General features: G+C 43.7%; 2 protein-coding genes across 3 annotated transcripts; both read left to right on the top strand.

Annotated features, from left to right (window-relative positions):
* The first annotated feature begins 143 nt into the window (after window positions 1-143).
* commd2 (COMM domain containing 2) lies at window positions 144-3,423 on the top strand. The gene is made up of 6 exons (XM_010741325.3): window positions 144-301; window positions 1,319-1,396; window positions 2,115-2,197; window positions 2,348-2,422; window positions 2,544-2,642; window positions 2,800-3,423. The coding sequence occupies exons 1-6, from the start codon at window positions 235-237 to the stop codon at window positions 2,995-2,997; spliced, it is 600 nt and encodes a 199-aa protein (XP_010739627.1). The 5' UTR covers window positions 144-234; the 3' UTR covers window positions 2,998-3,423.
* A 727-nt stretch (window positions 3,424-4,150) lies between these two features.
* trappc8 (trafficking protein particle complex subunit 8) lies at window positions 4,151-22,930 on the top strand. 2 transcript variants are annotated; one of them, XM_010741326.3, is made up of 30 exons: window positions 4,151-4,754; window positions 7,557-7,766; window positions 9,305-9,388; window positions 11,028-11,117; window positions 11,251-11,425; window positions 11,659-11,812; window positions 12,130-12,226; window positions 13,174-13,436; window positions 13,532-13,647; window positions 13,761-13,911; window positions 14,689-14,789; window positions 15,037-15,142; window positions 15,311-15,442; window positions 15,816-16,040; window positions 16,288-16,393; window positions 16,677-16,871; window positions 16,974-17,137; window positions 17,238-17,312; window positions 17,844-17,949; window positions 18,169-18,326; window positions 18,717-19,150; window positions 19,253-19,409; window positions 19,501-19,597; window positions 19,741-19,809; window positions 19,911-19,969; window positions 20,259-20,465; window positions 20,655-20,756; window positions 21,106-21,245; window positions 21,535-21,624; window positions 21,765-22,930. In XM_010741326.3, exons 1-30 carry the CDS (start codon window positions 4,598-4,600, stop codon window positions 21,997-21,999), a joined length of 4,455 nt encoding a protein of 1,484 aa, XP_010739628.3. In that variant the 5' UTR covers window positions 4,151-4,597; the 3' UTR covers window positions 22,000-22,930. The 2 variants fall into 2 exon arrangements, with proteins under 2 accessions (XP_010739628.3, XP_010739629.3); XM_010741327.3 differs by lacking the exon at window positions 9,305-9,388.
* Window positions 22,931-23,865: the final 935 nt, after the last annotated feature.

Below are 23,865 nucleotides of genomic sequence, written 5' to 3'. Positions count from 1 at the left end.
ATAAAATAAAGAAGAGGACAAAGTGTTTTGGGACCGGTGTGTGCATCACATCGCTGTCATTACAGCATCTCACCAATACGTCAGCACGGCGCTCGTCCTAGGGGGTGTGTGGTTAAAACCTTTAAAAAAAAGACCAACGAAGAAGAAAAAGCTACGGTCCAAGTTTGGCATCCGGGTCAGTGGATATGTTGGTCTGTGATTGTTGGACTGTTGTCGGGCTGTCGGTTGTTCAGGATGCTGCTGGTTCTGTCTGAAGACCACAAAGAACACCTCGCCTTCCTGCCGAAGGTCGAGCCTGCAGGTAAATAACCGCTCCATCACTGATGACAGGACCAGGACCAGGACCGGGACCGGGGCTGCGTGTTGTGGGCTGTAACGGATCAGCTTGTTGTCCTGTGTTAACTGGTGACTGTCAGCTGAGCACGAGATGTGCACTTTGAATGAATTCATATGCACGGCGCGTCACGTTCAGGCACTGTCAGTGTTCAAAGTTCAAGATCGGACATCATCTGTGAGATGAATGCACATGTCATATGACAATAACCGCTCCATTGATCCTCGTAGTGTTTTAAGAAGGTGGCATTATCCTGATGGAGAGAACAGAAGTGTTCATGACAGCATGGCGATGCAGGCAGCCAAACGACAGCAGCAGAAGTTGGTTATAGCACAGTATAATTATAATTCCCACCATTATGACAGAGGTTAAAACGCAGCTGACCCGATTCAGCTACAGACAGTGCACACAGTTCACTTTATATGTATTAAAAGAATTTAAAGCTACCTGGGTGCAAAAGGAGTATCACTTCTTCCCCATGTATTTGCTGTTTGGAGCTACAGTTGCAGTGTTTTTGAAGCATTTGTTTTACCTCCATGTCACATTTTAGCTCATAACTAATCATGGATGAAAGCATGCACCATGTGCTACTTGCATGAATATAATGATCAAAGCGTTACAGGATTGCATTCCTGTGATCTCATAGTTTAATCCTTTTCATTCAAATCTTGCAAGTGTTTTGTTAAATGTTTTAAAATGAATTAAAAAGAATATATTTCAGAAATTATCCCTCCACATCCCACTACAGAAGTACCAGTGCTACTTGTCCCACAGTTTGAGAACCAGTGGTGTATAGGATAGGATTCCCCCTGCTGGCCCACCAACAGCACTTCCCAGGAGGTCTAAAATCCAGTCCACACAAACCTACACCTGTTCTTGATTGTAATGCATAAATGTTTGCCCGTACTATATATCATCCTAACCCTAAATATAACACATTAAATTGAGCATATAGATATATGTTTATGTGTTTTCTTTCCTCAGTGGTCAGAGAGTTTGGCCGCATAGCGCTGGAGTTCATAAGAAGAGGAGCCAGCCCCAAGATCTATGAAGGAGCAGCCAGTAAGACTGCACTACTTTCAGTATACATTCACACAGCTGCTAAAAGCAGCTTCGGTAGTGGAATAATGGAAAATATGTACAATCCCAATTCCAAAAAAAGTTGGCATGCTGTGTAAAATGTAAATAAAAACAGAAACACATATTTTATTCCCAATAGAACATAAACAACATATCACACATTGAATTTGCTTAATTTATTTGACCCTTTCATGGAAAATATTAGCTCATTTTGAAATTGATGGCTGCAACACATCTCAAAAGTATCAACAAAATGCTGGAAAAGTATATGGCACAAATCAAGGCATAAAATATGAGAATAAAATATGGGTCTGTGAGTTATTGCAAATCATTGCATTCTGTTTTTATTTACATTTTAATCCCACATTTCTCCCATTTTTCACCTGTGTGTCCCAGTCCCTGATGGTGTCAGGTCTGCAGTTAATAATTACAGTTTATGCAAGAGGCAGGTGGAAACACATTAAAACAATCCACAGTTAGAGCTCGCTTCATCAGTAATTACTAAAAGAGACAAAGCATAAAGAATTTGAGGTGAACTGATGTGATTGTTGCATTTTGGTTGATGTTCACTAGAAGAAATAAATCACATGAAATGAAAGGTTGTTCAGGTTCATTATTATTAGTGTTAATCAGAACTGAATAAATCATGCTGCCACAGTCTGCCAGTCTTCTATACCTCCATAATGACCTCTACTTACAGGGAAGCTGGGTGTTCCTGTGGAGATGGTGCAGCATGGAGTGGAGGGCCTGATGTTCCTGATGACAGAGAGCTCCAAACACATGGTGACTCACTCACACTCGGACACTTCTCTCTGCGTTTGAAATATCTGGGGTTGTCTGTTGTTGGACCCTGAACAGAACCAGAGCAACCTGCATTATCTTGCCATCACAGTTAATCGTTCTCACTGCCACACCTTATGTGTATGTGTGCAGATCTCTGAAGTGGACTTCCTGGACTCAGTCTTGGTTTTGGGGTTCGGCGAAGAGCTCAACCAGATCCTCTTACAGGTGCCTTTGAATCGTTGTTTTCATTGATCTCAATTGATTTTAGCAGTGCACGCTTTGAATCAGTCAGGACATCAGACAGTCCATTGTACTCTAGCTAAGTGTGTGAGGGTTTTTGTTGCAGCTGTACCTGCAGCACCACAGTCAGATCCGCAGCATCCTGAGTCAGCTGCCCTCCAACCTGCCTGCCTACCACAGCCTGGAATGGAGACTGGATGTACAAGTATGTGTGTCTAAATGCTAGATATTTTATAAATTATTGTTCAGCTTCTGTGGATTCTAATGGATAATGTAGTAGATGTGAAGATGTTATATGTGTTCAAGGTCAGAACATTTGTTTCTCTGTCATTTCTTATTGCGTTCTTTCCTCTCCCTGCCAGTTGGCGAGTCGCTCAGTCCGTGAGCAGGTCATTCCCATGCTGACAATCCATCTGCTCTTGACGAAAGGTTCCGACAGCATCAGCAGGGTTCTCCAGACAGACCCCCGCACCCTCCTGCACCTCATCTCGACACTAGAGGCTGCTCTGGCCAGCATGAAAACCAGTCACGCTCGCCGTATATTACGCAACATCAAATAACCCCCACGTTACTTCCTGTGTAACCCGTGTCTCCTGCCTCCTGCAAAACGTCACATTCCTGCCTTTCTTGTAAAGATGAAGCGGTGTTGAAGGTTTGTTTTTATGCGCTCCACAATGTTAAGAAGAAGGTTTTTTTGTCTATCAAACTGGCAGATGGTCAGCACTTTATTGCCCTTGAGTCACGATATGTGCCAAACGATATTGACTGTATTGTATATAAGCTTTCTATGTATTGAAGTGGAAGACATTGCACTTGAAGTGTAAGAGATGAAACACCGTTCTTGTGGTTTTTCAAAGCCACCAGTGTAAATGGCAGGAAGGCCCTGACTTCAAGGAGTAAAGTACATGCCTGTGACAACATCTGACTGGAACAGCTTCACTGTAATTATGCATATGACAATAAAGAACCTGAACATGATTACCACAGTCATATGATGCTGATGAGTGTTTCAGCCTGGGTTCCTTTTTTCCAAAACTCTTCTTAATACATTTTTTCTTTTTAAATCTTTTTATATGCAACAACTTGGCCCACCTAACCAGGCACAGGGATCTGACGACTTGCAGAGTTTTTGCATAGACTTTATGATGCATAGCCTTCTTGAAGCAACCATCCCCGTTTTTTTTTTGTTTGTTTTTTTTTTTGTTTGTTTGGGACCAACAATTAGGAATGCAATGGTACCAGAGCAACCGGGGGGGTCAGTGTCATGGAGGGTTGGGATTCAACCACCAACCTTGTGATCAGTACAAACCGAGCCAGCCTCCCCTGCTGCAACAGTCCTCTAAGAGTTCATTCAGTATGTTTGTTGATCTGAGCCCTATGTAACATTAAATAGACTTGAGGATTGGAATATGAGCTCCATTTATTAAATTTGTGTGTAAGCAAATGGTTCCATGCATAGAGTGTGATTTCATATTTTATGTGAGTACACTTTGAAACACCATGCATGTGCAGCAACACATTCCTGCTTTGGAGAGGTCTTTTCTTAGTTTCCATTCATTAGAGCAATAGGCAGCACACTTATCAATAAAATCACAAAATTTAAGAACTTGCAGATGTGAGTATAGAAAACGATAGAAATTATACATGTGCTGAATGTGGTGGCATTGATTTTTCAATTCAAATTAGTTAACTTTCATAATGCAAGCCTTATTTTGGTCATCACAGATACTTTATTTGGAGTAATAAAGATAAATACAAACTGAATGTTTTAATACTCAGTTTGACCATGGAAATATGTGTAACTTACATACAGATGGGTGTACTTAATGTTACATCTTGTGTTCAGTGGGTTGGATAGACACATTTTATTTGAACTCTGAAGAGACAAACAGTGAATGGGCTTCCTTTCCTCTGTGTGTGTGTGTGTGTGTGAGCATTGTTGACCCTGTCTTGTTAGCACACAGAGGAAGAAGTCTCTGTCAGGCGTCACCTGACCGCCTCAGCTCCACACAGGAAGTGTGTTCGTGAATTCAACATGGCTGCTGCTGTCTGCAAATAGAGGAGTTGTCTTTAGCAATGAAATAATCCGAATATTTGGCAAACTGTGACACGGTTGACTCAGTTCAGTGTGTTCCGTGGGTTTTAGACGCTGGTCCCGACATGGCCCAATGTCTTCAGTCTGTGCAGGAGTTCGTCCAGGACTCGTTTGTCCCGATGGTGGCCGTCTTGTGCAGTGAAGAAGCGGAGAGAGTGACTCGCAAGAACAACCTGACTTTCGCCGAGCTCCTGAGGCCTTTCTGCAGACTCACCTCCGAAGGTAAGGACGCTAATTTTAACCCGACAACCACCGCCGACTGTCGGCTTCATAACCGCCACAAACATGCGCCTGAGCGGGGGCAGCTGGCGTCTTTAGCCCGGGGTGGGTCATAGTTGACGTTAGCTCCGCGCTAACAGTCGGGCTAGCAGACCGGGTTGTGACTAAGCAGCTGTGCGCTGACAGGAGGACAGATGAAGTCCAGGCTGGTGAGCTGAGAGGCCCGGCTGACACCTGGCCGTTGCCATGGAGAACTCTTGAGACAGCCAGGGCGGTGACTGTGTTCATGTCAAGAAATGGCTGAAGCAGCGAGCAAGCTAATGGGGTAATGGGCTTTAGTTGACGTGAAGGGAAGGACTGAAGCCGTGTCATGAAGCACGGAGAGCAGGACAGGTGAGGTGACTGACAGGTACACGTCCCAACAGTCACACCAAGCTGCTCACTGTCCAATAACTGTGTTTTTACTTATTAATATCACAAACTGCCGTCTGTGATCAGTAAGACAGGTCTGCTGTTTATATACGTTGGTACTAATCAGATGATCGGTGGTTCGATCCCCGGCTCCTCCAGTCTGCATACCGAAGTATCAAACTGCTCCCTGTAAGCCACTTTGGATAAAAGCATCAAGTAAATGTAATATGCTACATATGTAAATGTATATTCATATTCCACGTATCACAGAGTGTATGCAGCCTAAAAGTCATCATCGACCACACATGATTCAACGTTTCGATACCTAAACCAATAAGCACTTAGATCAGAAGAGAGCCACATGTTTTCCATGATGCCTTTTTAAAGTTTTGCAGCTGGTGGAGGGCGTCTACACATGCCGAATGAGGCTAATGACAGGAGAGCAAGTCACTGTGAATCAGTGGCTTTGTGAAGTCCGAGATCCAACGCAAACCCGTGTGATCCACGAGGCTACAGGCTGGTTTTAGTCCGTGACAGACACATTCTCAAAGCACTTGCTCCAGGAACAAACCTGAGCTTGGGTTCGACCAGCATGTGTTCAGTTCAGCTTGATTCATTTGTGTTGTTTCTGTTTGAACGAGTGCAGCTACTCAGGACAGTCTATTGGATCAAAATGTCAACAGTAGTTTAGTTTTTGTTTTTCAAAGCAGCTAAATCGATAGCGTCCAACTTCACCATGTTCAACAGTTTATTCATTTTGTGCTACAAATGACCACCTGAATTTAGATCAATATGCATACTGATCAGAAAAAATGTATTCTGATCGATGCAGGCCTGAATTTTAGAGGTGCGAGCAGAAATCTATCCTCAGCAGAGTATAGAGTGACCGACACAGACAACATTGTACCTGAAACACTACACATTTTGGCCTCCTCTTGTGGCTTGTTTGAGCAGGAAATCTGTTTAAACCTTACCGAACACCAAAACATACCGCACAGTGTTTGCATTTATTTATTTTGTCTGTTTAGACAAAATCATGTTGTTTAGGGCCTAGTGACACTTCTGGTTTTACAAGATGTGACTTTTAAAAGTTCAGTTGTAGTCATAACATTTTGTTATTATCCAGAGTAAATACAGTGGTGGACCTGGTGTAGCATCAGTCACATTATAAAATACCTGTCAGCCAAACAGGTAATGTTTAGTTAGCTGTATAATGTTCAATTCAATTCAACCAGCAGTGGACAAATATTACTGTTATCACTGTTAGTGCTCACCTGGTTATCAGGTCATGTTTACGAGCTGTGACTGAAAGGCCATTCCATCAAGGCAGTATTGCACTTCCATAAAGTTTGATAGAAGTGTCAGACTTTAGATGTAATACAATAGGGGCAGCATGGTGGAGCAGTAGTTAGCACCGTCACCTAACACCCAGAAGGTTGCTGGTTTGAATCTCTTTCTGTGTGGAGTTTTCTCTCCAGCCCCAATGTGACATTTAAACAACACAGAGCAAAGAGACAATGAAATTAGAGAAATGCCACCGATGACTTATCGTTTGATCGAACCTGACATATCTAGCATCCAGTGAAAGTCGGTGTGGATTTTTGTTGTTATTTGAATGAAGACCGATGTGAAGACGTTCATTGATTTAGCACATTTTGGAAAATGCAGTGAGAAATTTCTGAATTGAGGTTGCAGTAAGAGTTCCAAAGCCTTCTTCTCTTTCAGAGTCTGTTAAACCAGATCAAACTAAATCTGAAAGAGAGAAGTTACGTTCAGGGTCACATTAACATCTGAGTGATAGGTAATGGAAGGGAGTATTTTGAGCCCAACTGTGTGCGAGTCAGACACCAGCTAAATACTGACTAATGCTACTATTTTCCATTGTTAACACAATGCTGCATTGTTAAGGTAAAATGGACCATGACATCAGGGCCGGTCCTAGCTATGGGCAATGTGGGCGGCCGCCCAGGGCGCAGTCTCCGTGGGGGGCGCCCGAAAAAGAAAAAAACCTCGCGAATTTTCGATACCGCTCATTAAGTTAGCGGAGCGGGCGCCCGCCGTGCGCCCCCATTGGACAGACTGACGGGGGCGCACGGTACGTCCAGGGGCGCACGAGAAAATGTTCGCCTCGGGGGGGGGGGGGGGGGTTGAGTGTTCGCCCAGGGCGCAAATGTGGCCAGGACCGGCGCTGCATGACATGAAATGTTTAACTTTATAGCAGTGGCTCACAAAGGCTGTGATAATCCCTGGAACCCTGTGCTCAACATAGGCAGGATTTATTGCTGGGCTGTTGCATTGGACTGCAACAGTTAGCGAGCTCACATTGCATGTGACCGCAGTCATACTGTCCCGGACAACTGAACAAAGTGTTGCTCTTGTCTTCTTCCTCTCTAGGTCATATCCGGGATCCCAACAACCAAGTTCTGGTTGTGAAAAACCTGCGTATCTGCGTCAACAATGTGGTGACGACTCCAAACACAGCATCTTCTGCCCTCAGCCCCGCCCAGTGCCGACTGCTCAACGAAGTAGTGTTATCCTGCCAGCCGCAGGAGGGCTCGGTGAACAATGTGCTCACGACGGGAGACTATCAGCTCAACTTCAGCGGTAAGGACCAGAACTCGAATGATCCGGGCTTTTCAAGGTTCATGTCCATTTGGATGTTTGAGGGGTTGGGTTATTACTGATTGATGCCTTAAAGTGGAGGCAGCGTTTAAACTTTTTTTGCATACTCATTGCACACATTTGATCAAATTCTACCTCACCACAAAGTCATGTAAATAACAAACACAGACTCTGTTCTGCTCTGTCAGCGGGCAGCTCACTAGGAATGTTTTTTAGGCAACTCAGAGAGTCTAGAATTAGCGGTGCTCGCGCCTTTTTTTAATAAAGTGCCGCCTCAGCCAGGTGCCTGACCAGCGCAGAAGATTTTTTGTGACTGTACACTCACACTAAATATGATACCTGCAACAGGACATTGTTAAAGCTTTGAAAGTGGAACCTTGCAGATTCTTGCTTTATATATATCTTCAGTTGTACAACAGTCCGGGCTCTCCGTTGTTGTACTTTGCTCTTCATAGTGTGCCACCCGTTTTAAGTGGGAGACAGGTCTGGACTGCAGGCAGCCTGCACTTTTTACTGTGAAGCCTCACTGTCGTGACATGTGTAAAATGTGATGTGGCGTTTTCTTGGTGACAAAAGCAGGGCGTCCCTGAAAAAGATGTCGTCTGTGCGTACCTTCAGGCGTTAATGGTGCCTTTAGCGGTACAAATCACCCATAATGCCATGAGCACTAACCATAGACTGTATAAACTGTGGACGTAGGTTTCTGGAGAGCCATTGTAAAGTGTGGTGACTCTGACATTCTCCATCTTGACCGATAAGAGAGTTGAATATACTGCATCAGTCTGTCAGTTGTGTGGTTACAATTATTAACTTAACTAACTGTAACTAACCCATACCTCTCTATATCTGAATGTATGAATGCAAAACAGAAAAACATCTGACCCCTGTAAGCTTTACATGGTTTTTATTTTCTTATTTTTCTGTTCTTTTCTTTCATCACATTTCTATATCCAAGCCACAATGAAAACAACTCCTGTCTTCAAAATATTATTATTTAATTCATATTTCTGTTTTTAAGCACCCTCTCTCATGAGCTGCGACTGAACAGAAACAGACTGTACTTACCGTACTTACTGTAGTTGTGTGCACACAGTTTTTGTGTAGCGAGGGATTATTCCAGATTACTGCCCGTCTGACTGCTCATCTTTCGTTGTTCATGGTAATGGAATTTTCCTGTCATGACTTCCTGTCTGTTAGAAAAACACAGCTATCCAGTCAGAACAGAAAAATAGAAAAATGGAATCATAAGACATGAAATGATGTATGACATTAATAATATCTATTTGTTACAGACTTACTGTTACTTTTCATTCTGTTCTCTACTCTGAATTAAAATGACATGACGTGTTGATATACTGAAAGCCTCTGTGACATTAAATGAATCAGCTTATCAGACCTCTCTGCTTCTCTTCTCTGGTTTTTGCCTTGATCATGTATAAATCCTCATTCTGTATGAAGAGACCTTGAAGGAAATGAGATGTTGCTAATATCAGCCCCGGCTCTCTGCTTTCACCTACCAGATCATTGTCTTAAATCTAGCCTCCCCTGGTACAGTGCCTGGAGAGAAGCACTGTTGGAAATCAACACCTCCAAGCACTTCACAGGTATCACTGTCTCCAGGCTGATGTGTGGCTCGCTGTACTTCCCTTAGCTCTTCCACACCTGCCCTGTTCCTCTCCCTCTAGTTTCCAGTAGTCTTGAGACCGTCTCTGCTTTTTATTCCAATGTGGTGGGTGACGTTGTGTGTATATATTGAGATTGGGGAACAATTTGATCTGATTCTTTTCATTTACATTTGAGCTCTAATGTCAGTTTAATTTTAGTACTTTCTATCGTCTGTTTCAGTAGGAGCGCTAAATCATTGATCCTCTTTCTGATGATGGTTTACAGGTACACGTGATATTATAATGGTGCAATGTGAAGCGGCTGCACATAACGACAGCTGTCCTGGTGTTTTTGGAAAACCTTGTCGATGCGACACAATCAGTGAAATTGCATTTCCTCTTTCCTGTTCCTCTAATTGACAGGCCAAATCAAATTGAGGTTTTAAGGACATTTCTCTATCATTAGTGATAAAATTCAATTTAATTGAGCTTTTGCTGAATTACCTGGTAGAAAATCAGCATAGTGCGTCTGGTGTATTGGATAATCACCTTGCTCTGCAATGTCGGACGTGTGCGCAATTTTTGTAATGATTAATTTGAATTGAATGCACAGGTATTGTTAGATAAGGTAAGATAGACTTTATTGATCCCACACCAGGGAAATTGACTTCACTTCATACACTTCATACTCATGAATGAAGGTGCCCTGGCAGCTCAACTTGTAGAGTGGACTGCAAAGCGTGGGCTACCAAAGGTCCTTCCTGCAGCCACCCGGTTCTGGTTCCAGCCTATGGTCCATGGATGTTTCAGACTTTAATTACGTGATACGTTTTACATTATAACGTGATAACACAATAATTTGTATTGGCAAAACGTTTGTATTGTTATTACATGATGCATTTCATGTCATAATGTGATCATTTCTATTGTTAGAACGTAAAAAGTTTGACATTATAACATGATACTAATACACTTCTTATTTTTCTGGTGTGGCAGCAATACGCTTTAGTACTAAAGATACTAAAAACACAGTGAAGTGTTAAGAGCTCCTCTAACCGGCTGCCACCTACGCTGCGCCATAGCAACGGGACTGTACTGTTTAGACAAACCTTCCAATGTTTCTACATTGTGGGCGTCATTCAGCTTTTTAAAATTCCTTTCATATTTTTTTTAGACCCTGTCCACTTCTCCAACTCTTCATAAGCGTTCAACTGCTTCTGCAAACAAATTAAATCCAGCAATTCAGTTTAGCATCAGCTTTTCAAACGTACCATGTGTTTAATACATTGTTGGCATTATTTCACTTTTTAAGCTGACAGTGCAGTTTAGCTCCCAGCCATTAGTCATACTCCTCGCTGCTTTTTCTTAAAGAATTCGAGCCGCCAATTCAGTTTTAAACATCCAGCATTCAATCCAATATTTTGTCCTTCAACTACTTCTACATTTTCTTGTATGGTATTTAAAAAAAATCTTATTACTATTTCAACCTCTTCTGCACAGAATGTCAATTTTTTACAATTTTCCATGCATTTTGAACTGTTATCTGCTCATTCATACTTTCAGCAAGAACTTATTATAAGCCAATGGCTGACTGTCTGCTGGATGAATTCCTCTGTCTCATTTTGTCTTTGTTTTCTAGCAACCACGCCCTGGTTTGAAACCTACAGGGAGAACTTCCTGCAGTCAATGCCTGCGTCTGACCACGAGTTCCTCAATCACTACCTTGCCTGTATCCTTCCAACTGCACACAAATCTGGCCACTGGTCTTAAATAGTCATCAAGTAGTAGTAGTAGTAGTAGTAGTATGCTGGTTTGGTGTATCTGCTCTCCATGGCCCCACATTCCTTGACATCCTGGTCCAGGCCTACTTGTAGTGTCTTCCACTGAGGCGGTCCCTGTGGAGCAGTTCCTCAAGCTTTCCCAGGAACAGCACAGGATTCAGCACAGTGGAGAATTCACTAACCCCAAGTGGTTTATCCCCAACACACTCAAGTACTACGTCTTACTGCATGACATGAGCGAGGGGGATGAACAAAGGTACAGAGAAACTTGTGTTGTACTACTAAACGAGATAGCATTACATAATGTACAGTTGTGAAACATTAGCATGAGTAGACTTTGTGGTACTTTTTGGTCTTTTTAAAAAGCATCAGTGCACGATTAAGATGATGGCTTTAGAGCTATAACTACTTTAGACGAATTTAAAAAGATGGCCCATGCTGTTGTATTGGTTGGGTTTCAAAAGAAAGTTGTTCCTCCTTCCTGTCCAGGGCAGATGCAGTGTATGAGGACATGAAACAAAGGTATGGTTCTCAGGGCTGCTACCTGTTGAAAATGAACACTCGTACCTTCTCAGCTGAAGACGAGGAACAGATTCCAGACCCCTGGAGTCAGTACCTGCACAAAAATAATCTGCAGAACCAGGTAAGCATTGTCGCTTCCTCCACATGCAGTCACCTACCGTGGTCCATCAGCTAAGGAAATATGCTTTGCTTTTATTATTACTAAAATGACACACTGGCTAGTAATACCAGTTTAAGTACTATACAGAACTTTAATATCCCTGCCGTAATGCACTTTCCCCCTTATTTTACACAGTGAAAAATGTGACTTTGTAAAAGTAAAAGTGTGTTTTACTCAGTCTGTCACAGCAGACCATCATAGTCATCATCATACCATACATGAATCAGCCAGAGGAATATTCTGCTGTGTCTGCTGTTAACATGGTGCCTTATTTGCAGGATTTGCTGGAGGATGTAAGTCCAACTGTGAACAGTGGTGCTGTGGAGAACAATATCAGTGCAGGTGAAGTGGACTGCCATCAGTCAACAGAGAAAGGTTAGTTCAGCAGCTCCCTATTGAACCCACTTTTGCTTCCTCTCGTTTGGCAACCACTTACAGTTATCTGTTTGACTAACTCAAGCCTCATTCAGACAGGATCAGGCACTGCAGCGAATTGCTGCAGGGTCATGTGGCGGTGGTGGTGAGGGTGTGTCTGTTAGTGCTGAATGTAACCACTGTAAAACAATCAGCAAAAAACTTTATTTCACTGATCACCCAACTTTATTAAAGCCGGCGCTCGCTCACTTTTATTTACTGTCTATGTCTCTTGACCAAAGCTCTATCGGACACAAACAAAATTAAACTCCTTCATATCACTATTTTTCAGCGTAAATTGTGAGCCAGACACAGATTTAGAAGCTGGTTACATGAAATAAACAAAGCCAGAGCACAACACAGGATTAGTCCATGAATCCACCTGGATAGTCTCAGTTTCAGAGACATTACAGGCTGACTGTGGAGGGATTGCCCGATCCAAGAGTCTAATTGGTTGGGTCATTGGGCTGCTTTAAAAAAAATAAAAAAAAATAAAAAATCCATTCGGATCTGGCTCAACTTGTCAGGCCTCAGCTCGCTGTTTTTTTTTGTTTTTTTTTTGTTTTTGGCTGACACCGCTGTAGTTAAAATGGTTGACCCCCACTTAGATGAATGGAAAAACCTCCCGTTTTCACCGCAGCGCCAGATTCTGTCTGAATGAATCAGTTTTGTTGACAATATTGTTGGAATATTTTTTTGGAGATACACTGTATGTAATACATTAGTTACCTCTGAAAAATAAAAAATTGCAGCATGTCTTGGTTAACAGTGGCTGTCAGGTTAAAGGCAAACAGACTTCTGTCATATCCTCTAATTCATTTGCACATGGTTGTTCGGTTGCTCTGATGAATTGAGTGAGGACTGCTATGTTGTGTGAGTGATTAGTTATGACACTTGTTTTCTACCAGACGCAGTGTCCAACAGCCTGGAGAGCCATCCTCTCCAGCTGGACACACCGAGCAGCTCTGGGAGCCTGCACACCCTCACTGCTGTCAACACGGACCTGAAGAAAGGTGCAAGAGATCCAGAGAGTGTGTCAGGAGGAGCAGGGAGCCACGGGGCATGTCTGACTCTGAATGACCACGACCACATCAGACAGTTCATTCAAGAGTTCACCTTCAGAGGGCTGCTGCCACACATAGAAAAGAACATCAGACAGCTTAATGACCAGGTACACCTCACAGAAAAAAAACACGTATAAAGATCAGCAATTGAGGGTGTAACTGTCAAGGAATGGTCTGACCATTTCTGCCTCTCTGTCCACAGCTGGTCTCCAGGAAAGGTTTGAGTCGCTCTCTGTTCACTGCAACTAAGAAGTGGTTTGGTGGAGGGAAAGTTCCAGAGAAGAGCGTCAGTGAACCAAAGAGCACGTTTGGTCTTCTGTAAGCTCCCCATCACACTCCATATGAGACTTCATCAAAAGGGCTCCCATGCTTTTATACATTTACACCCTAGACACTTTGTACATTACTGGTTTGATCTTTTATGATGTCAGATATCCCCCAGAAGCCCCTGAGCTGCAGATCAGGAAGATGGCTGACCTGTGCTTCCTGGTTCAGCACTACGAGCTGGCCTACAGCTGTTACCACACTGCCAAGAAAGACTTCCTGTCAGACCAGGCTATGCTGTATGCTGCCGGGGCACTGGTGAGAGCACACACACACACACACACACTCACACTCACACTCACACTCAGACTCAGACTCACACACACACACACACCGATACTCCTTTCTGACAGCTCACATCAATGCTCTCAAGATGTTGTATCTGACAGGAATTTCAACTTCAAACCACGAATTGGTGATTTATCAGATCTTTTCTCTAAAGCTCGTAATCTTCACGTTGTGTTGAGTGGAGAGACTGTGGTGCTTTTTGAGAGAGTTCAGTTACACCAGAGCGTAAGACAGTGACATTTGAGTAGAATCGGTTTGTGCGTGAGTTCAGCTTTCAGCTTTTGAGCCTGAGAGGAACAGGGAACAGGTCTCACACTAGCTGTGTCACAATGTTCACACCGGGTGCAGCACCGTCTAGTCAACTTGTCACTCGTCAGACAGAAGTGGATGGTTCAACAACTTCCTTGAAGTAATTTTGTTAAGCTACAGTGTGGTTAGTAACAGAGAGCAGTCACCAGGCACAACTTGTTTTGCAAGGATGCACTAAAGATTCTGTATCTGTTGGTCGTTGCATGCAGCGCAGCAGCAGCTACAGTTCTGACTGACTGCTGAATGGATCAAATGTAGACACACAGAAGAAAATTGAAAGAATCAAGTAGGGCTGTTACTGTCTGTTCTTTCTTATGATCTCACTTTTACTCCCGCATGTTCATGATGATGCGTTTATTTTCCTCAGCCCCTCTGTTCTGTGCTTGATTATTCCATCTGTTCTCACGTTCCGTCCATTCATCCTCCCATCTTCTGTAGGAAATGGCTGCGGTAGCGGCCTTTCTGCAGGCTGGAGCTCCCAGACCATATCCAGCCCATTACATGGACACAGCAATTCAGACGTACAGAGATGTCTGCAAGTATGACCGAGTTCTTCTTTTTCTGTCTGCTGCTTCAGTACAAAGTCATTTGCAATGTCACTTAGAGACTCACAGAAGTGAGCCTGCACTCTAATCAAAGTTTCAGGTGTTTTAATATATCTATTTTCATTTTTTTTTTTTTTTTATAAAATCTGAATATTCCAGTTTAGTTTTGCTTCACAAATCTTTTTTGTGTCTGTGGCTCTTATTTAGCATGTTCACCATCTCCTCTTTCTGCTCTATACAGGAACATGGTGTTGGCCGAGCGCTGTGCTTTACTCAGTGCTGAGATACTCAAAAGTCAGGGCAAATACTCAGATGCTGCAACGCTCCTCATTAAGATGACCAGTGAGGTGAGGAAACCTGCATCATTTTCAGGCTTGTTGTACGTCAGGAAATGCCCTGAATAAGTCCATAAACTATTTAACATTTTTATGTTGATGGATTCATTCATAGTTCGTGTTAACAAGTAGAATTATCAGTGCAGTGGATCAATTCTGCTTGGATCTTTTTATGTCCAGGACTCTGACCTGCGCAGTGCTCTGCTGTTGGAACAGGCTGCCCATTGCTTCATTAATATGCGTAACCCCATGGTGCGCAAGTTTGCCTTCCACATGATCCTGGCTGGTCATCGATTCAGCAAAGCAGGACAGGTGAGCCCAACTATCTCTGATCTGTGTAGCCTAACCTGACACTGATGCCCGATCGAAACCCGTGAATGTTTGTAACAAAGTGGGTGAGAACGCTAACATTTGTCCTTATTTACAGCTTAATAATGTTCAGAGAATCATTTTGTTTGGCTCAAACAAGTGTTCGCTTTAGTTAGGCTTCCTCACACAGGATTCAAGACAACTTTTGTTTGTCCAGAAGCTCAGCTCAGGTCAAACGTCTTTCAACGACTGCCTGACAAATGAGTCTTAGTGAAACTTTTCTTGCCCCACTCACTCCTCTTGCACTCTTCCTCCTTATCTGCTCTACATATGTACCTCAAAAACCTCTTCTTCACCCTCCCAACTGTCACTGTAGAGGAGGCACGCGTTGCGCTGTTACTGCCAAGCCATGCAGGTGTACAAGGAGAGGGGCTGGTCTTTGGCAGAGGACCACATCAACTTCACAATCGGTCGTCAGTCCTTCACACTTCGACAACCGGAGAATGCCGTAACAGCCTTCAGACAGATCCTGACCAACGACAGCAAGCAGACGGCCACACAGCAGGGCGCCTTTCTTAGAGAGTATCTCTATGTTTACAAGGTAACTTCAGTTTGTAACCGTGTCTGTCCATCTGTAACTACACACCAGAGTGTGACAGTGACACCAATGACATGGAGTTTTCCAAGGCTCCATTATCAAACCTCTTCTGCTCAACATCTACACGAGCACAGATTAAGAAAGAAGAAACAAAAAAAATACAAAAAAAAAACGAAAATAAAAATTGGTTCAGAGGCAAATAAGCTGATGTACACAGAACTAAGCTTGTGTGTTTTTTTTTTTTTATCAGAGTGTTACAGGGGGAGATGAAGTCAGCCTTCCCCAGCTGCCTCTGCCCTGCATCCACAGCTCTGCCACGAGGGTCTACTTCGGACATGAACGCCGCCTTGCAGAAGGTAACACACACACTTCCAAGCTTGACTAGGAGAATAGTGATTAGTTCCCATCACCTCATATATATCCTCAGGGTTTTATCATGCGTCAAACACACAGACACACTAATTCAGTGGATTCTCTTTGGGGCACAGGGGCAAGTGTCTCTCACACTCATGATGTATTGGTCATGTATCAATGTGCTGTCAGGACGAGAATCTGTTAATTCACACAACCCTTCGACAAGGGTGGGAATGTGCAATTTAACGGGTGATTGTCATTCTTTGATTCTCTTCCTGTGTGCAGGAGAAAAGCAGGCAGCTACTCACGTGTCTCTGGACCAGGAGTACGACCAGGATTTGGCAGTCATGTGGTGTCACCTAGAGGAGCAGCTTGTGGCCGCTGCCAATCGAGGAATAGTCCCAGTAAACTTCCAGCCCACCCAATACTGCCTGAACAGCCAGACAGACAACTTGCGCCACCCACTGGCTGTGATGGAGGGTAAGTCTTAATAAGGCATAATATCACACATCACTATCTATTCAGATTGGACTGATTGTGCCTACTCGATGTTAAGCCTTCTTTCTATGTCTGTCTATGCAGAGCCGATCATCGTGGAGGTGACTTTCAGGAACCCTCTGAAGGTTCCTCTGGCTCTGTCCAACCTCTCACTCCTTTGGAGCTTCACTGCTGATGATGTGTCTTCATCAAAAGAAAACACAACTGAAGACTTGTCCATCACCAATGAGGGGAGCCTGGCTTCAGGGGTGGGCAATGATTTATTTATTTATTTTTTTTAAGAGAAATTGTGATTTTTATTCAGTTTGATGGATGCAATAATAACCAAATCTCTTTTTACTCTTGCAGGTAACACAGAATGACGACATCATCAGTACTGAGGTTATCCTGGAGTTTAATCTGGGCCCAGAAGAGACCAAACTGGTAAAATGGAATGTTGATTGGTGATGTGGAAGTGCAGCATTTGACGCTCTGATTGTTTGTATCTTGTCAACTTCCAGCATGCAGACTGCATGTGTGTGTGTGTCTGTGATAGAATGAAGAGTGTAGATCAACAGACTGATTATCTGTATTGTGTTATTAAGATTTGTCTCATGGATTTATTAGAAAGAGTACAGATCATCAGTCTGAAGTACTGACAGCACAGACAGAGCACCCTCATCGTTCTGTTTTGACTTCTATCATTTACTTTCCGTTCCCGTACGAACCTCTTTAAGAGCAAATCCTCCACAAACCAGAGTGTAGTCTAAATTGCATAAAAGAGGGAAGAAAGGCGGTCACTCACTCAGTGCCAGCTTAGTAAAATTAAATTTGCCAGGTCAGCGTGATGAACGATAAAAGCATAAAGAGCATTAAAATGTACGACTGTCTTTCCTCGGCTCATCAGGTAGTTCAGGCTGAACAAAACTCTAGTAATGTCGTGCTGTTAACTGTCACTGTCACCTCTAATCTCAGGCTCGACTCAGGCTGCTGCCACACAGAACAGGCCAACTGAACATTGTTGGGGTGGTGTACAACCTAGCTGCAGCCTCCACTGGAGAGACTGCTTCCAGTACTGAAGGTAATCCACACACACGTGCTGTGATTATTTGTTTCTTCAGTGTTAGTTCATATGTATTTTGGAAGGATTTACTGAGGAACACGCTGTTGACTCGTGTGCCTTTACTGGATTTGCACTGGGGGTTTTTTTTCCCCTTTATCAAAGCAAAGTCGTCTCGTTCAGGATGTTCTGTGTTTTTGCTGTCACGCTAAGGCACAGTGTGGATTTCCCCAACTACAGGTCCGCAGGCATTGGACTTGATGGTGGTTCGAGGCAAACAGGACCTGAAGATCCAAGGCCCTCGACTCAACCAGACCAAAGAGGACAAGATGTTGGTTCGACACGGTCCTGATCAACGTCTGGATCCCATCATTACACCACCCATGCCCCTATTGGAGGTACCATTGACTCACAGTCACTCAGAGACCTGCTGATGGTGTAGGCCTGCAGTATCTCCACATCACTAATGAAGTCAGGTGTCTGAGCGTGCAGTGCTGTCTTTTATTGGATCTAAATTGGATAGGAAAAGTCTTCACCAGGCTGGGCCATGCAGAACTTCTTGCTTCTCACAGAAGCTTGTCAACAACTGTGCGATTGAGTTAAACTGTTCACAGACACAACTACTTACTAATCATCTGATCAGAGAATCAGGTCATATATTATATAGTCATAACCTGAACTTATCCCCAGCATCACCATGCAACTCCCAAAAAATCACTAATCAAAGGTTATGGACTCATGCCAATGCTGCCTGTCAACATACGTGTGTGTGTGTGTTTGTGTCTCAGGTTTTCTTCCTGCAGTTTCCCACCGCTCTGCTGTGTGGTGAGATCAGAAAGGCCTACGTTGAGTTCTGTAACGTCAGTGGCGTTGCTCTGTGCGGCCTTCGAGTGGTGTCCACGCATCCCGATTTCTTCACCTTTGGCAGCCAGGCCACGACACCCCTCACGCCGCTCAGCCCGACCTCGGCTGAAAACAGCTCGGCCTACAGGATCTTGGCCACGCCGTCCCAGCCCGGCTCAGTAGCATCTGAGGTGTTGGTTTCAGCCGAGGATTTCAGGCAGCCGTCAGGCGTAATGGTGATCCCAATTGATGGCAGCACACTTCAACCGGGGGAGTCCACCCAGCTGCCCCTCTGGCTCAGAGGACCAGACCAGGAGGGAGTGCATGAAATCAATTTTCTATTCTACTACGAAAGCACAGAGAAAGGAAACAAAATCAGGTAAACTAAAGAGACAGGGCGGTCAGACTGCTTGTCATGTGTAGACAACCCATCTCCTGTCTATTATATCTATTTCTCCGTCTCCTCTCTCTTCATGTGAAGCCATCGGGTGTTACGTCACACAGTGTTTATCTGTGCTAGTCGCTCTCTGAGCGTGCAGGCGTCTGCCTGCCGCAGCAGCAGTCCTCCACATCACAGTCTGGATGACAAAGGCGGCGGTGGAACCCTGGTCTTTCTCGATGTGGAGAACATCAATACGGTGAGACACAGAGTGCACAGCACACCTCCAGTAGACGCACAAGTGTGTGCAGGTTTTTTTTTGTTTTAATCTCTCTCCTCGTAATACACAGAGTGAAGCTGGCGTGCGCGAGTTTCACATCGTACAGGTGTCCAGTAGCAGTCAACACTGGCGTCTGCACAAGTGTATCAACCCGGCCAAAGATACAGGTGTGTGTGCAGCATTTAGTGGTAAACACAGATCACCACAATCACAATATCTGATAGAAACAAAAATTCATGGGAGGGATCTGCCCTCCCTAAATATACACTTGTGTATATATAATCACAACTTCTCTCCGTCTGGCCCCCAGACTGTAAACTAACCAGCAGAGAAAGAGCCAAGCTGTGTTTCAGGGCCACACGATGCAAACCGCAGCAAGGTACCTCACGGAGAACACACAAACCACATCGCTCTGCTTTGTTTGGATATACGCTTCTGATTCAACACTCATCTGTTTGTGTTTTGTCTGTTGTGTCCCAGCTACCTCGGGCACCGTGGAGAAATACACCTTTGCAGACCTGAATCTGGGAAACGAACGGGTAAATTGAAAGCCAAATGTTATTTGACACATGTATGTTCACACTCTGTAATAACTTTATTTTTTTTTAAAACAGCATTTGTCATCTGATCAGATAAAGGCTGGAATTCAGTTTAACTGTAATACTACTGGTTGAAACAAAATTAAAGTTACAACCAGTAGCTACGTGGTCAAAATTTTGGCAGTAGAGTTTTGGATGAAACCAGCTGTTGATGGTTCTTGTGCCATGAGCTTTCTACGCTATGTCTATGTCTGCCTTCCCCTCACCTCTTGCTACTGCCTCTGTGTAGATCATCAGTTCCTCCACACCCTGTGGAGATTTCTTCTTCCGTGGCTGTCGGAGTTCAGAGTCTCAGCGAGTAGAAACGGCGTCAACCAGGACGCCATCCGGCAACAAGAGTCAGAGCTGTGTCCCCGCTGAGGACAGAGCCTCTGACATCACCAACATTGTCAAGAAGTGTAATGAGCTGGACCTTAACATTATTGTCATCTGGAAGGTACATAAAACAGAGCAGCATGACACACTGTCAGGATTAATAAAGCTAATAGGTTAGAGAGAGTCTAATTATGTTGGGCTCCTTTCATAATATTGTGTGGTATAGAGCACGAGGACAAATCACAACGATTTTATATGTTTTTATTGTGATGTGTGCTTGAGTTGTCATTTGCGATGTGTGTCTCTACAGGCCTATGTGGTCGAGGACAACAAACAGCTGATCCTAGAGGGCCAGCTCCATGTGGCACTGCAGACTATTGGCAAAGAAGCTAGCTCCTTTACTCCCAAAGAGGTACTGTATGTTGTTTTATGTTGTACATTATAGATTAACATGATATCAGAGCACAGTGTGGTACACAAATGTGGAAAGTAAGAAATTTATAAAATATAAACACATGTATGTCAGTTAGTTTGGCTGCTGTCACTTACTCTTGGAATTACTACATAACCAGACAAATAATACTCTCACTATAATTAATGAGAGTGATATAACAATGATGTGCAGCTTTAGGATGCTTCATATGTCAGCAGAGCTTTCATTTGAAAAGCGGTTGAAGGCCAAAGAACGAGGCGATCGTCAGATCAGGTGGTGTGCGCTGTAGCTCTGAATGTGTTTGTGTGTGTGCGTATTCTTTTTGTAGGAAGCTCAGGAGATGGTGCTGCTGAAGTTTAAGTCAGAGCTTCCTCCTCCAGTCGTCCTCCCCTCTGCAGAGCTGTCTCAACTCATCAAAACCAACCTGCACTACCCGGAGACCTACACACATCCATTTGTCCAGGATAGGTGGGACACACACACACACACACACTACACCTACTTTGTCAGGCGTTCAGAGGTTGGAGAACATGATCTGCATGATTAGGTTAGACATGAGGGTTATGGGGAAGCTGACAGAAAAGTGATTCTTCCTGTTCGTACTTTTGTTGTACCATGAACAGCTTGATATTAAAGAAGGTGACAAATGTTTTTAGACCTCTATCAACTTGTATCCTCCTGATATTGTACAGCATGAATCTCCAGGAGCGCATTGTCGCTGTGGTCTTAGTGAAGCTGGTTTTCTCTCTGTCTCTAGTCTCTGTGTGGTGCCGGTTACTCTGACTCTATCCAACTGTTCCTTGGCACAAGTGGATGTCATCATTGACTTGCGGCACAAAAGCACCAGGTAATCTTCTTAATAGACACACACACACACCTTGACAATGTTCCTCCAGAGCAACAAAAGAATGCTGTTGATAGCAGGACTTGTGTTTAATAGTTTGGTTACAGTGAACACATTTCCTAAGCTCTCTCTTTTTTTTTTAGCCCGGAGTCTCTGGAGGTCCACAGCTCGTTCACCTGGGTGGGTCAGACCCAGTACAAGCTGCAGCTGAAGCCTCAGGAGGTGCTGTGCCTGACCCTGCGAGCGTGTTTCCTCCAAGCGGGAGTCTACAACCTCAACACGCCACGAGTGTTCGCCAAGCCGGCGGAGCAGGGCGCCATGTGCGAGACGAGTCAGCAGACAGCTAGTCCTGCTCTCATAATCATCAACAGCGCCTGAGCGGAGCATCAAGGCCTGCAGACTGGACATGGACTCTCTGGACAGAGAAACCACTGAATAGAGTCCATGTTCAAACATGACCATAAATGTCCTTCTTGATTAATACTGGACAACAGGAAAAATACTGATGATTTGTACCAATTAGTAAAAATAGAAAAAGGTTTATTTAAAACAAACCGCTACAGTTTATAGACATTGGTGAGCTGTTGTTACAGATTAAGTGATCAGACAGTTTATAGACCTCAGAACTATTTCGTTTCATCAGCCAAGCCTCAAAGAGTTTGACTTGCACATTACTTTTTCTGTACGAGGCCCTCTTATCAGCGCACAGGTTCACCCTCCTATCATTTCACCCCCACCGTACCTCTTCTGTCTCCACCCTTCCGTTTCACCAGCAAATACCCACTAATCTAACAACAGCTAGGTCATCTGGCAGACACGTGCTACTCTTAGACCAGAATGCTGAGTCTGATCTACAACCTTAAAGCAAAGTCAGAGGCAAACTTCTGCACGTATTTTCAACAAGGTGTGTGCCGATGTCGGGCCACGTCACTTTCTGTGTTTGGTCCTGTTCAGCTGGACTGGCTTTTCCCGCCACACTCGTGGACTGACGCTGTCTGCTGCAACAGAGCAGAACTTTCAGTCTGCGAATATGCTGAACTACGTTTCTCCGTATGGACCGAACAGTAGTTTTGAAGTGTCAGTTACTGTGACACATTAATGAGAGCTGTTTACATCCCGAATATTAACACCTGACCTCACATCACCATCTTTTCATCGAGTTCTAGCTACTCCTGAGGACCTTGGCAAGAGGCTGATGAGTGAACCCCATTTTACTCCACATTCTCTGTGTGACTACCCATAATGCCTCATGTGCATGCAGTTGATTTTCTAGACTCCATCCCACCTGATGAGAACCCCCCCCCACCAGCCAACCTGTGTGTTTAACCTCACCATATTGTGATCATCAAGCTCTTGTATGCATTGACTTGTCAGCTTTTCTGAAGATTATGTATTATATTTATATAACAAATTGGATGTAAATAGAAAATAAAAATGTAACTAATGATACTGTATGTACTGTGAGAGACTGTCGGATATCTGGATATTTAGAACATGTGACATAATACCTGGAACTCTCTTCTCTGTATCTATATGTATGGAAGTGTGGAAAAATAGAAAAGTGAATATGGAATACTGCTGTAGAGATACTGGTAAAAGACTGACTCTCAACACTCTGACAAATGTGTGTTGGAATTCTTGTCCCAGACAACAGAGATCACAACATGACAGGAGCTCCACCACAGTCACGTTTTCAATGAACTTGGACACTTCCAGCAGCCCACAATTCAGAATGAAGTACTCATACATACATACATAATGGGTATTAACTTATAGATGTATCCATATTGTAGGGAAGACTTTGAAACGGCAAGTATATGACCCATACACTCTGTCCCTCATGGTGGAGATGCTTTCAGCTCGGTGGTGGTAGAAAGAAGAGGGAGGCTGGCTGCTGCATTTGATGGTTCAACTTCCCGCTCACTGCGTTACTAAAGCAACCAAAGAAACTAAACTTCCAGCTTTATTTATAGAGCACCAAGTCAGAAGTGATGACGCTTTCTATATAGAGCAGGTCAAGGCCGACCTCTTTATATTATTTACAGAGATTTGACAGCAAGCCCCAGGTGACAGTGGTAAGAAAAGACTTCCCAATAAAATAATAAATAGCCTACTACATAATATTTTTTTTAAATTTCATAAAACAGTTGTCAGTGTTGTATTAGACTTGCTAGAAGTAGCATTTCCATCGTAATTTTGCATTTCACATTCTTTTTTTTACTGTATTCATTTTCACTGTTGGGT

The sequence above is a fragment of the Larimichthys crocea genome, chromosome XVII (genome assembly GCF_000972845.2).
Source record: "Larimichthys crocea isolate SSNF chromosome XVII, L_crocea_2.0, whole genome shotgun sequence".
Classification (NCBI taxonomy): Eukaryota; Metazoa; Chordata; class Actinopteri; family Sciaenidae; genus Larimichthys; species Larimichthys crocea.
The sequence above is the reverse complement of the archived record's forward strand: the minus strand, read 5'-3'. Positions and strand labels throughout refer to the sequence as shown.

What these genes read in the sequence shown, in the direction of transcription:
- commd2 (XM_010741325.3), top strand. Translation starts at nt 235, where the DNA reads ATGCTGCTGGTTCTGTCTGAAGACCACAAAGAACACCTCGCCTTCCTG. An exon ending in CAGAGAGCTCCAAACACATG is followed by an intron (nt 2,198 to 2,347) that starts GTGACTCACTCA and finishes GTATGTGTGCAG; the next exon opens with ATCTCTGAAGTGGACTTCCT. An exon ending in AATGGAGACTGGATGTACAA is followed by an intron (nt 2,643 to 2,799) that starts GTATGTGTGTCT and finishes TCTCCCTGCCAG; the next exon opens with TTGGCGAGTCGCTCAGTCCG.
- trappc8 (XM_010741326.3), top strand. Translation starts at nt 4,598, where the DNA reads ATGGCCCAATGTCTTCAGTCTGTGCAGGAGTTCGTCCAGGACTCGTTT. An exon ending in CTATCAGCTCAACTTCAGCG is followed by an intron (nt 7,767 to 9,304) that starts GTAAGGACCAGA and finishes TTCACCTACCAG; the next exon opens with ATCATTGTCTTAAATCTAGC. An exon ending in TGTATGCTGCCGGGGCACTG is followed by an intron (nt 13,912 to 14,688) that starts GTGAGAGCACAC and finishes CATCTTCTGTAG; the next exon opens with GAAATGGCTGCGGTAGCGGC.